Source organism: Eublepharis macularius, chromosome 4, assembly GCF_028583425.1.
Source record: "Eublepharis macularius isolate TG4126 chromosome 4, MPM_Emac_v1.0, whole genome shotgun sequence".
NCBI lineage: Eukaryota > Metazoa > Chordata > Lepidosauria > Squamata > Eublepharidae > Eublepharis > Eublepharis macularius.
In genome coordinates this window covers 187,899,451-187,913,159 of record NC_072793.1, presented here as the reverse complement: position 1 = coordinate 187,913,159, position 13,709 = coordinate 187,899,451, and the positions used below count along the sequence as shown (strand labels likewise).

Here is a 13,709-nt window from a genome sequence, read left to right as displayed (position 1 = left end):
ATGAATGTCCCACACAAAACTTTCTGCTTCTCTGTGATACGGACATCTCTGGCCTCTTCCCCAGAAGGCAGCTCACCCTCTGCCAATGAGGACAGACTCTTTGGCCTCAAGATGGACCCCAAGAGGTCTGGGAGGGGGGAGCCAGTAGTCCCCGCAGGGCTCTCCCCCCTCCCTTTTTCTTCTCATCTTCCAGCATTAATATACTGTCCTTTCCAGTGATGTGAGGAAATGTTTTCCTCTCCTTCCAGAGCGGGGTGTCCTTCGAAGAGGTGGCTGTGCGTTTCACCCAGGGGGAGTGGAGCCTGCTGCGCCCGGCCCAGAGAGCCCTGTACAAGGAAGTCATGCTGGAGAATTTTGAAACCGTGGCCTCTCTGGGTAAGGGTCCCTTTCTCCTGGGCTGCCTCCTAGTTGCTATGAGGAGTGGCTGTGAGGAAGACCTTAATGAGGAAGGGCATAGCCAGGCAGCCTTCACGGGGCCCAGTGGCTGATCTCTGCCCCCCTCCATGCTCCTTCCTCGGATGTAGGAGGGCTTCTGGGTCCTCCTTGCAGAGAGGGAGCCCCTGCCTGGCAGTCCTGTCCCTGGAGTGCCTGAGAAGAGGTGCCAAGGGACGCCTGGCCTGGCGGGTGGGATGGTCCCGGCAGGGGCTCCCCTCCTCCCTGGGCTTTGCCCTCCTGCGCTGTGGAAGGAGCTCTGCGGGGCTCTCTGGCATTTCAGTCTCAGGTGGGCAGGGAGTGGGCCACAGAACTGCCGGTGCCGGACGGAGGATTCTTCGCCCCGTGCTGCACTCCGCCCCACCCCTCTTACTTGCCTCTTGTGTATTTCCGGAGGGACAGCCAAGCTGGCTTGGAATTGCTGGATTTATGTGCACACTGAAGAGTCATAATTTTGTGTTTCTTCTGACAAACAGGGCCCCCAATTGCCAAACCTGACCTCATATCCTGGCTGGAGGAAGAGGAAGGGCTGTTTCTCCCGTTCTCTGATGAGGAGGAAGAATTTACAGGTAGCTGCTTAGATGTGTCGTGTGTGTGTGTGTTGCCTGCGCTTCCTCTCAAGGGAAGGACGATTTCCGCAGAGCTCTTTATCCTCCCAGTTGCTTCTTCACAAAAGAACGCTGATGAGTTCTGAGATCTCGAAGCGCAAGGGTGGCATGTTGCACTTTCCCGCTTTAGGGTCTGTGAGCTCAGCTGCGGTCTCTCCCTCCTACCAGTCTTGGAAAGCTGGTCTAATTGCTTATGTTGGGCTTACACTGATCCAGCTTGGGGCATTCAGAATATAAACAAACAAATGGGGCCTTGCAACAATATATCGCAGAATGTGTTGCTCTTGAACCGCCAAGTGGGGCCCGGAGATCTCCCCGATTTACAAGAGATCTCCAAACTACGGAGATGAATTCCGGAGGGAAAAGTGGCTGCTTTGGGGGGGTTTACTCTATGCTAGCAATCCATACTGGAAGTCCTTCTGCTCCCCACTTCTGCTCCACCCCTTCAATCACCAGGAATTTCCAAGCCTGGAGATTGTTAAAATTTTTTATTTATTTTATTCGTAGTCTGCCTTTGACACTGAAACTCAAGACGGGTTACATAGCGTTTTCAATATCAAGTATGGTTGGGACATCCATTAAACAATGCATATGGTTACAGCAATAGTCAATATTCAGTAGTATAGTCTACAGTCCCTATCCTTTACCATATCATTCCTTTGAACCATTTTGGTACAGTCCAGCCTTCCTACCTCATAAAAAGGCTGCCTGGATAATTCAGCAGGGTTTGAGTTCCAGTGGCACCTTAGAGAGTGTGTGTGTTATGTGCCATCAAATTGCCTCTGACCTATGGCGACCCTATGAAGGCAAGACCTCCAAAATGCCCTATCATTAACAATCTTTATCAGATCCTGCAAACTGGAGGATGTGGCTTTTTTATTGACTCACACCATTTTGTTTTAGATCTTCCTCTTTTCCTGCTGCCTTTCACTTTTCCTAACATTATTGCCTTTTCCAGATAATCTTGTCTTCTCATGATGTGACCAAAGTATGATAGCTCCAGTTTTGTCATTTTAGCCTCTAGGGAGAATTTAGCCTTGATTTGATCGAGTACCCACTTATTTGTCCTTTTGGCCGTCGGGGGTATCTGCAAAACTCTCCTCCAGCACCACGTTTCTTTTTTTTAATTTTTTTTTATTTTTCAATACCTAACATACAATAACAGTAACTACAAAAGATTACAATAACACAAGGGAAGGAAAAGAGGGGAGAAGAAAGAAAAAGGGAGGGGAGGGTGGAAAAAAAGGGGAGGGTAACCTACAAACACTAAACACTACACTTCAATGCTTTCCCTTCATACTGCCATAGTAAAGAAATAGCTTAATAGAGTAATGATGGAGTGGTTGATCATACAGGATACAAATTACAATCGAATTCAAATTAAGTTTTCCTCCCCCTCCTGGGTCCCGGACGCAATTCTCTCTGAGCAACTGCCGCCGCAGTGCTCGTTTCCTCCCCCCCCCCCTCCTCAGACTTCTCCCTTTCTTCTTGCTTGGTACACTGAAATTCTGAATTTTTATCCTCAAAATCCCTTAGTTGATCTTCTGATAGTATCTTATAGGTTTGATCTTTGTAACTAAACCAGATTCCTTCCGGAAATAACCATTTGTACTTTATTCCACGTTCCCTCAGAAGAGCTGCGAGCTTTTTATACTTAAAATGTCTTTTCCAAACTAAAAATGGAACGTCCTTCAGTATCTTAACTTTGTTACCCAAAAAGTCCAAATCCGCATTGTATGAATTATATAGGATGGTGTCTCGGATCCTTTTAGATGAAAAATCGATGATGATCTCGCGAGGCAGCTGACGCTTCGTTGCATATTTTGAAGAAGCCCGGCGGACTTCCAAAATGGCGCTTTTAACCTCTTCTTTAGTTGTCCTCGCGGGTGTCGCCAGTAGTTCCGAGACCAGACCCCATAAATCCTCATTTTCCTCCTCTTTCACGTTCTGGAGGCGCAAAATTGTCTGCGTTCGTTCCACTTGTAGCCCGATCAGCTGGTTCTCCACCAGCTTTACCTCTTTTTTCGTAGCCTTCACGAGTGACGCACTTTCCCGGGCAGCCTTCTCTGGCCCCCCCCCCCCGCTGCTTCCTTAATGGTTTTCACTTCGCTTTCAATTAACCCCACCCTTTGATCTGTTTCGTTCAGCTTGTCAACAAAGGGTTTTATGGCTTCAACAACTGCCCTGCGCACCAGTTCCTCGAGCAATTCTCCCTTCTGCAGGGTAGCCGAGATTGACTTACCCAGAGCGGGACTTTGTTTTTTCGCTGCCATTTTAGGGGGGGGGGGGGACCGCCAGCCCAAATTCTGAAACTCAGCGAAGGGGAAGAACGAGACTTCTTAGCTTCAGATCCCACCACTCCTTCGCATACGCTTGTAATAACAGAAGGGATTCGCTTACTTGCAGGCTTCCGCCTAGTTCTGTTCTTTGCCATTTTCCATAGCCCGACAGCACTCGAGGCGCCGCGCACGTCTGCCGGCCTCCATAGGGACAAACGGGCAATTTACCCCCCGCATTGATTCCGGGGGGTTCTTCCCGCAGCGTCCCGGACCCTGCCTCCCCGCCTGGGAGTCTTGGGGGCTAATCTTCGCAGATCAGCCGCCCGGACAGGGTGCTCGGGCGCTTCCTCTCAGATCCGCTGAGAGGAGCGTCCGACATGGCTGAGAAAACGAAACCGAATCCTCCAGCACCACATTTCAAATGGATCCATTTTCTCCCTGTCAGCCTTCCTCACCGACCAACTTTGACATCCATACATAGTAATGGGGGAATACCATAGACTGGATTATTTTGTTCTTGGTCCCTCACGGCTGCTCTTCCGAGTCTCCATCTTCTTCTGATTTCTTCATTGCAGTCTCCCTGTTGGTTGATGACTGAGCAAAGGAATAGAAAATCTTGAACAATTACTTTTGTCTTCTTGCTGTTCAGCTGTAATCCTGCTTTGGCGCTTTCTCCTTCAAACTTCATCAGTAGTCGTTTCAGGTCTTTGGTATTTTCGGACAGGAACGGAGTGTCATTTGCATATCTCAGATTATTAATGTTTCTTCCCCCAATTTTCACTCATCTTCTTCTAGACCTAATCCAGCTTTCCTTATGATATACGCTGCATAGAGGTTGAAGAGGTAGGGAGATAAAATGCATCCTCGTCTGACACCCTTGCCAATTGGGGACCATTCTGTTCCCCCATTTTCTGTCCTGACAGTAGCCTCTTCTCCAGGGTACAGGTTGCGCATCAAAACAATCAGATGTTGTGGCACCCCCATTTCTTTTAACGGTCTCCATAACTTTTCATGATCCATGCAGTCAAAAGCTTTGCTCGAATCCATAAATCACAGGCTGATTTTCTTCTGAAAATCCCTGATATGTTCCATTAGCCATCGTCAATTTGCAGTGTGATCTCTGGTGCCTCTCTCTTTTCTGAGTCCAGCTTGAACATCTGGCATTTCTCGTTCCAAACATGATGAGAATCTTTGCTGCAGAATTTTGAGCATCACTTTGCTTGCATGGGAAATTAACACAATAGTCCAATAGTTGCTGCACTCTTTGGCATCCCCGTTTTTGGACTTGGAATGTAGACTGAGCATTTTCTAGTCCATGGGCCATTGTTTTGTTTTCTGTATTTGTTGACATGTTCTTGTTAAGATTCTGACGGACTCCATTTCTGTGGCTTGAAATAGCCCTATTGGTCTTCCATCTACTCCAGGGGCTTTGGTTCTCCTAATTGCTTTAAGTGCAGCTTTTACTTCACTTTCTAGGATTTCTGGTTCTTCATCAAAAGGTTCTTCATTGAAAGAATTGTGTATTGTGTATATGGTTTCTATAAATTGTGTATCTGGTTTCTATACTTCCAGGCAGCTTGCACTTCTCTTTTGTTACTACATAATAATAATAACGTAATAACATTTGATTTATATACCGCCCTTCAGGACTACTTAATGCCTACTCAGAGCGGTTTACAAAGCATGCCCTTATTATCCCCACAACAAAACACCCTGTGAGGTGGGTGGGGCTGAGAGAGCTTCAGAGAACTGTGACTAGCCCAAAGACACCCAGCTGGCTTCAAGTGGAGGAGTGGGGAATCGAACCCGGCTCTCCAGAGTCCCGCGCTCTTAACCACACCACCAAACTGGCTCTCATAATATCTGGAGGAGCCCCTCTTCCTTTGGTGCAGGTTTACCATAGGCCAGAATGTCTGCACTCTGGGGTTCTCTGGCTTCACATTGGCTCTGATGGGTTTGCCTCGGCCCTGGGTCCTGCCTGGCCCCTTTGAGTGACACGGGTCCTGTTCAGCTTGTACCTGTGTCTCTTGCTTCAGGTTTTTTTTTCTGTTGAAATTCTCTGGATTGATTGTTCTGGTGGGATATTCTCCTGTTTGACGTTGGTTCTGTTGGGCTATGTGGGTTGAGCTTGCCTTGGGAAGCTTCTCTGGTTGCTTTTGTGTGTTAGTTAAGGCTTCCTGTGTCTTGGAGAATGCCATGGATTCCCGCCCCCCATGAAACAATGGAGAGTGGCAGTGGGGACCTTGTTCAGGGGCCTATAGAACTGGGCACTGTTTTCTAATTCATTTAAAATTTGGTGAGCATTCAGTGGACAGGCAGGACTAGAATCCCTGCAATTTTAGTACCATTTGCTTGAAAAATGCCCCCTCCAGCCCCTGAAAAACTTTCCTCGTAGGGAATACTACTGGATGTATTTGGATTTCTGAATAAAACCTGAATCTGAATACTGTTGTAGATCCTGCAGGCGAGAATCTCCGTCAGAGGGATTGGAGCAGAGGGGGCTGTAGCACAGAGCTCAGCTGTAGACAATGAATTCTTGGTGTGTTAGGGATGGTGACTGGAGGTGTGTAGGCATGTCCACCAGTCAGTGTATCCTGGTTGGCTCATGCAGAGGAGGAAATGGATTTTCTCCCCACCCCACGGTGGACAGGGGGGTTCAGGAGGTGATGGCTGAGGCTTCCTTGGGCAGAGGGTTGGGGCTTTTCTCCCATTCCTGGTAGCAGTGGCCAGGGGGAGAACAATCCTGCTGGCTTGCACAGAACAGGGAAAATTCTCTCGTCCTGGCAGCGGCAGCTCAGGGGGCAGGAGCTAACCAGCTAACTTGCATAGGGACAGGGGTTTTCTCCTATCCCTGGCAGAGGCTGGTGCTCCAAGGATCAGAGCTCCCTTGCTAGCTCATGCAGGGGAGGAAATGGATTTTCTCCCCACCCCACGGTGGACAGGGGGGTACAGGAGGTGATGGCGGACAGGAACTGCAGCTTACCTAGTCATTCAGCACAAGTCCTTGTGGAGTGCCAGCTGCACAAAGAACTTTCTAAAAAACTGCATGGTCACGATGAAGCCCTGCTGTGGAATGGACCCACCCAGTATTGATGAACTCCTTGCAGGTGCCAGGGAAGGAGCTGGTGGGCACCTTTCCTCCCTTGGGCACAGTGGTGGGGAACCCTAATGCAAGTGGTTTTGAGCACTGATCCCTGGCACACAAGGGTTACCCCAAAGTAGAACACCCTACTATAAAATACAGCATCTCGCAGAGGAAATCCTGGCTCTCCCATTTTATACCATAGCCAGGATCCTTCTCTTCTGGTGCTGATTCAGAATCTAAAACCGTGTGCGGAATGGGTGTGAGCAAGGGGAGGGCTGTGCAATTCTACAGCAACATACAATTTATAAGCATGGTCAAGCAGAATCCCAAAAAATCCCCCCCACCTGTTCTCTTCAATTTTTCTCAATCTTTGAACTGTTTATTAAAACACCTTTCCATAAATATGGCCTGGGGGTTAACCTTGATTCCCGGTGCTGTAGTGCAAATCCATAACATAAAATTATTTTCCACTCTGCTGAAACACTGCTAAATGCCCCCAAAGTCAGAAGAGGCGCAGAGACTGTCAAGGTGCCAAATATCCAGAACGCGGGGCCTCTCTGACAGGCTTGGTGGGTCCAACACCACGGGCTGGAAATCCCCACTGTCTCTTCAGCCGTGCCACCGTTCCACCATCCCTCACTGACCTGGAAAGGGCAAATAGGCAATATCTGCTGTATGCCATTGCCTGAAAAAAAATAGACTGGATTGTGGATGTATTTTGGGCAAGCTGCTCTGACCAGGAATTTGGGTCAAAGAGGGACCTACGTAGCAATAAATGTCGCAGTGAAATGCTGTACTCCCATCTTCATCACCATCATCATCATCACCCAGCCATGAGACATTGGCTGGAACTAACTGGGATGTCACAGATTCCCAACCGAGAGTTATCATGGTGTTTCTGGACACTCAGCCTTTGAATTCTTGCCTCCTCCACAGCAGTTTATTTAGTGCTTTCCCTAAGGTTTAGGTTGCATTTTTCTATTTTGTGATCATGCCTGGTTTCTCTCTCTTTCTGCAGGATGTGACTGGGAGTCAGCAAAGAAAACAAAAGAACTTGTAGTAGTGGAAAAAGAAGATACCTGTCTGCCACGGAGAGAGAACACTGAATACTGTAAGGCACCAAGGAAGGGAGAGGGGAAACACCCGCCAAGGAATAGTTCCGGTCTTTTACAAGGTGATATTTCTCACGAAGTTCCAGTACTTCAAAAAATATACAAAGGAGGCAATGGGACTGGGAGCACTTCAAATGAGGAAAGTTTTCCTGAACAATCAGACATTGATATTCATTGGAACGTGGACTCCAAGAGAAAAGTGTTGAAAAGGCTGGAGTGTGGGAAAGCCAGTGATCAGACAGAAAACCTTAATTCCTATCAAAGGATTCATACAAGGGAGAAGTCATATGAATGCCTGGAGTGTGGGGAAAGCTTCAGTCAGCGTGGATGCCTTCATTCCCATCAAAGAACTCACGGAGAGGAGAATCCTTACAAATGCTATGAATGCGGGAAAAGTTTCAGTCGCAGTGCAAACCTTAATTCCCATCAAAGAATTCACACAGGGGAGAAAGTTTATACATTCCTAGAATGTAGAAAAAGCTTCACTAAGAGTGGAACGCTTATTCTCCATGAAAGGACTCACACAGGAAAGAAACCATATAAATGTCTCGAGTGTGGAAAGAGCTTCAGGTTCAATTCAAATCTTCGTACCCATCAAAAAATTCACACAGGGAAGAAACCATATGAATGCCTGGAGTGTGGGAAAAGTTTCAGTCAGATTGGACACCTTAATTCCCATAAAAGAACTCACACAGGGGAGAAACCTTATAAATGCCTGGAATGCGGAAAAAGCTTCACTGAAAGGGGATCACTTGCTATTCATCAAAGAATTCACACAGGAGAGAAACCATACAAATGTCTGGAGTGTGGAAAAAGCTTCAGACGGAGTGGAGACCTTGCTGCTCATCAAAGGATTCATACAGGGGAGAAACCATACAAATGTCTGGAATGTGGAAAGAGTTTCAGACAGAGTGGAGATCTTGCTGTTCATCAAAGGATTCACACAGGGGAGAAACCTTATAAATGCCTGGAGTGTGGAAAGAGCTTCAGAGACAGTGGATACCTGGCTGTTCATCAAAGAATTCACACAGGGGAGAAACCATACAAATGTCTGGAGTGTGGAAAAAGCTTCAGAGACAGTGGATACCTGTCTGTTCATCAAAGAATTCACACAGGGGAGAAACCATACAAATGTCTGGAGTGTGGGAAAAGCTTCAACGAAAGTGGAAATTTTACTGTCCATCAAAAAATTCACAAAGGGGAGAAACCATATAAATGCCTGGAGTGTGGAAAAAGCTTCACTGAGAAGGGATCTCTTGCTATTCATCAAAGAATTCACACGGGAGAGAAACCATATAAATGCTTGGGATGTGGAAAAAGCTTCAGATGGAGTGGAGATCTTGCTGTTCATCAAAGGATTCACACAGGAGAGAAACCGTATAAATGCCTGGAGTGTGGAAAAAGTTTCAGTCGGAGTGGAAGCCTTTCTTCCCACCAAAGAGTTCACACAGGGAAGAAACCATATACATGCCTGGAGTGTGGAGAGAGCTTCAAGGAAAGTGGAAAACTTACTGTCCATCAAAGAATTCACACAGGTGAGAAACCATATAAATGCCTGGAATGTGGAAAAAGTTTCTCTCGGAGTGACAGCCTTAATTCCCATCTAAGAGTTCACACAGGGGAGAAACCATACAAATGCCTTGAATGTGGGGAAAGCTTCCGTCACAAAGGAAACCTTACTTCCCATCAAAGTATCCATCAAACCATATAAAGGCATAGAATGTGGAAAAAACTTCCGTTATGGTTCAAACCTTACCTCCCATCAAACAATTCACAGAAGGGAGAAATCATAGCCATGCCGGGAGTGTGGAAAAACCTTCATTCAGAATGGAAGCCTTTCTTCTCATCAAAGGACTCACACGGGAGAGAAACCATAGCAATGTTCGGAATGTGGAAAAAAAGTTGCAATAAACCAAAGTGACTCTGAAGGGAAAGCAATAGAATAAAACAGTAAACTACAAACAATAAATGATACAGGAAAAAGGTTAATATCCCCCCTAGGAATTAAAACTACAGCCCTATTTCTTGAACAGAAATGCCCTCGTGTGCATTGGGAAGATTTATGTGGTGCTACTCTGTTATCTTATCTAGGCTAAACTGGTACTTAGAAGGGGGTTCTCTTTGCCTTGTGTGAAGAAGCAGCTTTCCAGGAAAAGACACTGAACACCACAAGACGTATATTTCATATAGATTTATCCATTAAGATACATCCATGTTAGCCACTTTTTCCATTCACATGAGAAATTTATCCCTTAAGTTTTTCAGTGCAGATTAATATTATCTTCCTAAGGACTATGAACGTTATTAAATAAACTTCAACCTAAGAGTGAACTCTGATAAAAGGGAGTTCGGGCACGTCACTCTCTCAATCTCTTTCTATAATGTTCCAAACATACCTCACCCACCCTATCTCTTGATTTTACCAGAATAATTGCTTTTAATTAATATAACGGAGCATTTTCACAGCACAGCGCAAAGACTCTATCCCTTTACCCCCGGCCGCAGTTCAGGAAGCATTCCGGTTGCTCCCAGAAATGTATTGCATGAGAAAACCACTAGGATGTGTTTCTGTCTGTCAAAAGGGTCAACCACAGACACAGTCACAAAAACAACTGAGATACGCTGGAGAGCCACGCAAGGGGAGAAGACGTCAGCTTGCCTGCTTGCTCACTCGCTGCCCCGAGCTCAGAGGCCTGGAGCATTGGTTCGCTTAGCCTTAAAAATGTACATACATCATCTCTGCTATAACGGTGGGATGAAGGACGACCCCCCAGGATAGCCCAGAGGATCCCTGCGGTGGAGGCAGCCAACCGGTGGCACAACTGCTGTGTTGCTCACGTGCTCCCTAAAGGGGTTGTGCACAGGGAAGTCACTGGACAAACACCCCTCCTGTGGGACCGCACAGGCCACGACTGAGCCAGTCTACCAAGTGACCACACCATCACACACACACACAATGTATTAGGGGCCCTGCCGAGCAGGTAGAGGGGGAAGCAATCAACCTGAAGGTGGCCATGGAGGGGACCTGGCCCCATGGACACTAAGCAGAGGGTTGGAGAGGGGCAGTCACACACCCATCCTCTTAAAGGCACAGGCCCCACCAAACAAAATGGAAGCCACAGCACAAAAAAGGGTGGAAAGAGGCCCTCCCCTCCCCTCCCTGGGAACAGCCCTCAGCAGATCCTCCCAAATGTCAGCCCCGTGCAAAGCAATCACAAAGGAAATAGCACTGGCACCATGAATGACTATGTCATGGGCTGCTCCATTAGCTAGGTCAGAGTCCATTCCAGAGTCCAGATAGCGAAGTCAGGCAGCCCAAAGATCAGTTAACAGCAAGTCCCGATAGCCAGGCAAAGACAGAGTCAAGGCACGGTCCAAAGGTCACAATAGTGAGGCCAGGGCGAGGCCAGGGCCAGGCCAGGCCAGGCCAGGTCCAGCGGCAGCGGGAACAGGATCCCGACGATGTGTTGCTTCCGTGCCTCCCGGTCTTCTGTGGCTGGGTTTTATGTGGCAGTCTGGGCTGGCAGCCAGCTGCTCGGGAGCTGTCCTGTGCTCACTTCCTCATCGCTCTCCACAAGCAGCTGGCGTCTGGCCAGGAGGCGTGCCCTTTGCCGCCTCTCCTGCAGCTCCACCCATTGCTTTTGTCTGCGGCGCTCTCTGGGTGAAGCTGGAGGTTTGGGTGTCCTTGGCAGTGCTTCACCAGTGGTGTTGGAACTGGAGGGCAGTGGTGCTGCTGGCTCAGCTGCTGCCGGAGGGCTTTGGGTAATTGCCGGCTGCGCTTCACCAGTGGTGTTGGGGCTGAAGGGTGTCGGGGCTTTTGGCTCAGCTGCTGGCCGTGGACTCTGATCTGCCCGCAGCTGTTGCTCCTGATTGCCGGCTTCTGCTGTATTGGAGCTGGCTTGACTGGCTACACGAGGCTCCTCTCCTCCCGAGGAGTCCTCAACTTCACTGAGCCCCATGACAGACTAACTAAACAAAACCATGTATCCAAATGAGGCAATAAACAGTACTGGCAAAAATCTTCAGTCTCATGTATTCATAAACCATATGTCGTGGCTGCCAAGATGAAACTCGGAGGCTAAACAGTCAAACACTCACCAGAAAGGTTCACAAGCTTATAAAACTCTCATATTCCAATACGGTAATAAAGTGCAAAATGCTCAAATATAATAAACGAAGATAAGCAAATATCAAGTGACAGTGCTTCGAGTTACAGATAACGATAGGGAAAACTCATCTTCAAAGGGAAATGTCCGTCACATTTAAAGGAGGAAATGTTCCAGAGCAGAGGTGTAACTGCGACGGGGGGACTAGTGTTTCCTTCCCGTTTCTGGATTCCTTCTTCTGGGCAGTTACCGTGAAATCGATTCACGATTCATCTCATGCATGAAACACAGGAAATTTAACTCAATAGCCAAGTGGTGATGTGCAAATAAGTTCACTAAGTAACACAAACAACAGTTTACTCATACCTGACTGGAGTGACAACACAGGCTAATTCCCAACAGCTCGGCCGCTGGGTGCCCCTGGCAACACCCGCCATTGCTGCTGCTGGAGGGGGAGAGGGACCTGCAGGGCCAGGCCTGGCGCAATTCCACAGGACGTTCCTGGCCAGTCCAGAACGAGCCCCTGGGCGCGTGATGGCCGCCCTTCTCCTCAGCAAAACCCAGTACCTGCTGCAGGTGTCAAGAAGTTGACCGCTAAGCTGCAGTAGCTTAGTGGAAAACGCATAAAGCTATTGTTTGGGGGGGCAAATATGTCAGCTTGCCCAGGGCGTATTTTGCCCTCTATCTGGAGTTCCTAGCCCCCGTGTGTGTTTCAGGACCTGTACACGCACCCCAAATCCATAGGGGCTTTCCTTTGAACTTTGGTCATTTTGCTGCTGTTTCCATGGACCCCCAAATCTTTGATACCGGTAATTGTAGCCTTCCCCAAAATTGCTTCCTTCCCTCCCTTCCCTGATTTCCTCTTAGTTAGCCTTGTATGCATTCCGTGTGTGCTTGTATGATTCCTCTTTTATTTCTCTTTTAATAAAAACCTTTCCAATTGAACATGTCTGGTTTATTTTGCGAGTTCTCTGAAAGAAACAATCCTCGTAAACATTGGTGGAGAGTCCCAGTTACCCCATCTCACTTTGTCTCATTTAAGCAAATATCCCCCAACTAATTAGGATCTGCCTATTTGGGTAACAGTTTTCCCCCACAGCTAAAAGTGAGTTGGAAATGTCACCCCAGAGACTGTCAACCCCCGTCTGGGCCCAGAAAACCTTCGAAACCCACGGACTGGGTGTGCAGGCCTCACCTTCACAGGTGTGGACAAACCCTGATACTGTTCAGTCTTTTAGTGCTAATTGTTTATAGAATAAAAGATCAAAAGGGTTAATACAAACAGTTCTTCCGAATTACATTTCCCCAGGATATGTGTGTAAGGATCTGCTGAGAAACTTTTTAACAGATTCCACTGGGTTATAAAGATTTATTGAAAAGGTCTAGTGTCATGATCTTATGAAGGCATTGTCAGGAATGAAACACAATCAAAGAACAGTTACGCATCTCTTTCCCAGGTTAGCAGTTCTCCCCGCTTCTGGCGAGGGTTGGGCACTTTGGCTGAATTATCAGAGGAAGGGAGGATTCAAGGCCGGCTTCCTAGCTGTGAGCACAATCAAATAAAAACATCCATGGGAGAGAAGCTGCAAGATATAATCATAACATCGGCATGAGTATGGCAGATGCCAACAGATCCTGACATCCTGCGGCTCCAAAAATCTCTCTCCACGGGGTTTCTCTGGATAGCTCCTGTGAAAGTATCTTAAAAGCTTAGGGGCTCAAATGTCAGCGGCTTTAACCCGTTCAGCCTGACTTTTGGGAAAGTACTTCCATTGGACAAGCTAATATAACACTCTTTGCTTTAGTTTAGAGTACAAGATTAATTCAATCTCAAGTTGTGGCTGTCCTTCCACCATGCTTTAGGCTGATCTTGCACTGGGCAGGAGGTTGGACTAGATGGTCTGTATGGCCCCTTTCAACTCTATGATTCAATGATTCTACCATAAAAGGCGGTGGTATTGCTGGCTCGGGGGGGGGGGGGGCATTTACTGGACCCCTGCATCTTTTTTCAGAAGGCTAAACTGGAACACTGGGTGTACTTGCTTTAGAGTTTTAGGCGGGCCCAGCTCCACTGCATTGATTAGTCT

General features: G+C 47.5%; 1 protein-coding gene across 1 annotated transcript; it reads left to right on the top strand.

Annotated features, from left to right (window-relative positions):
* On the top strand, positions 1-9,393 carry LOC129328054 (zinc finger protein 345-like). Its single transcript, XM_054976790.1, has 5 exons — positions 1-125; positions 525-721; positions 909-1,001; positions 7,423-9,178; positions 9,339-9,393. Exons 1-5 carry the CDS (start codon positions 1-3, stop codon positions 9,391-9,393), a joined length of 2,226 nt encoding a protein of 741 aa, XP_054832765.1.
* Positions 9,394-13,709: the final 4,316 nt, after the last annotated feature.

Bases quoted from the DNA above. Each gene is read 5' to 3' on its own strand.
- LOC129328054 (XM_054976790.1), top strand. From the start codon at position 1: ATGAATGTCCCACACAAAACTTTCTGCTTCTCTGTGATACGGACATCT. The intron at 126-524 runs GTCTGGGAGGGG...CCTCGGATGTAG, and splicing joins CTCAAGATGGACCCCAAGAG to GAGGGCTTCTGGGTCCTCCT. The intron at 9,179-9,338 runs TCACAAAGGAAA...AAAAACCTTCAT, and splicing joins GAATGTGGGGAAAGCTTCCG to TCAGAATGGAAGCCTTTCTT.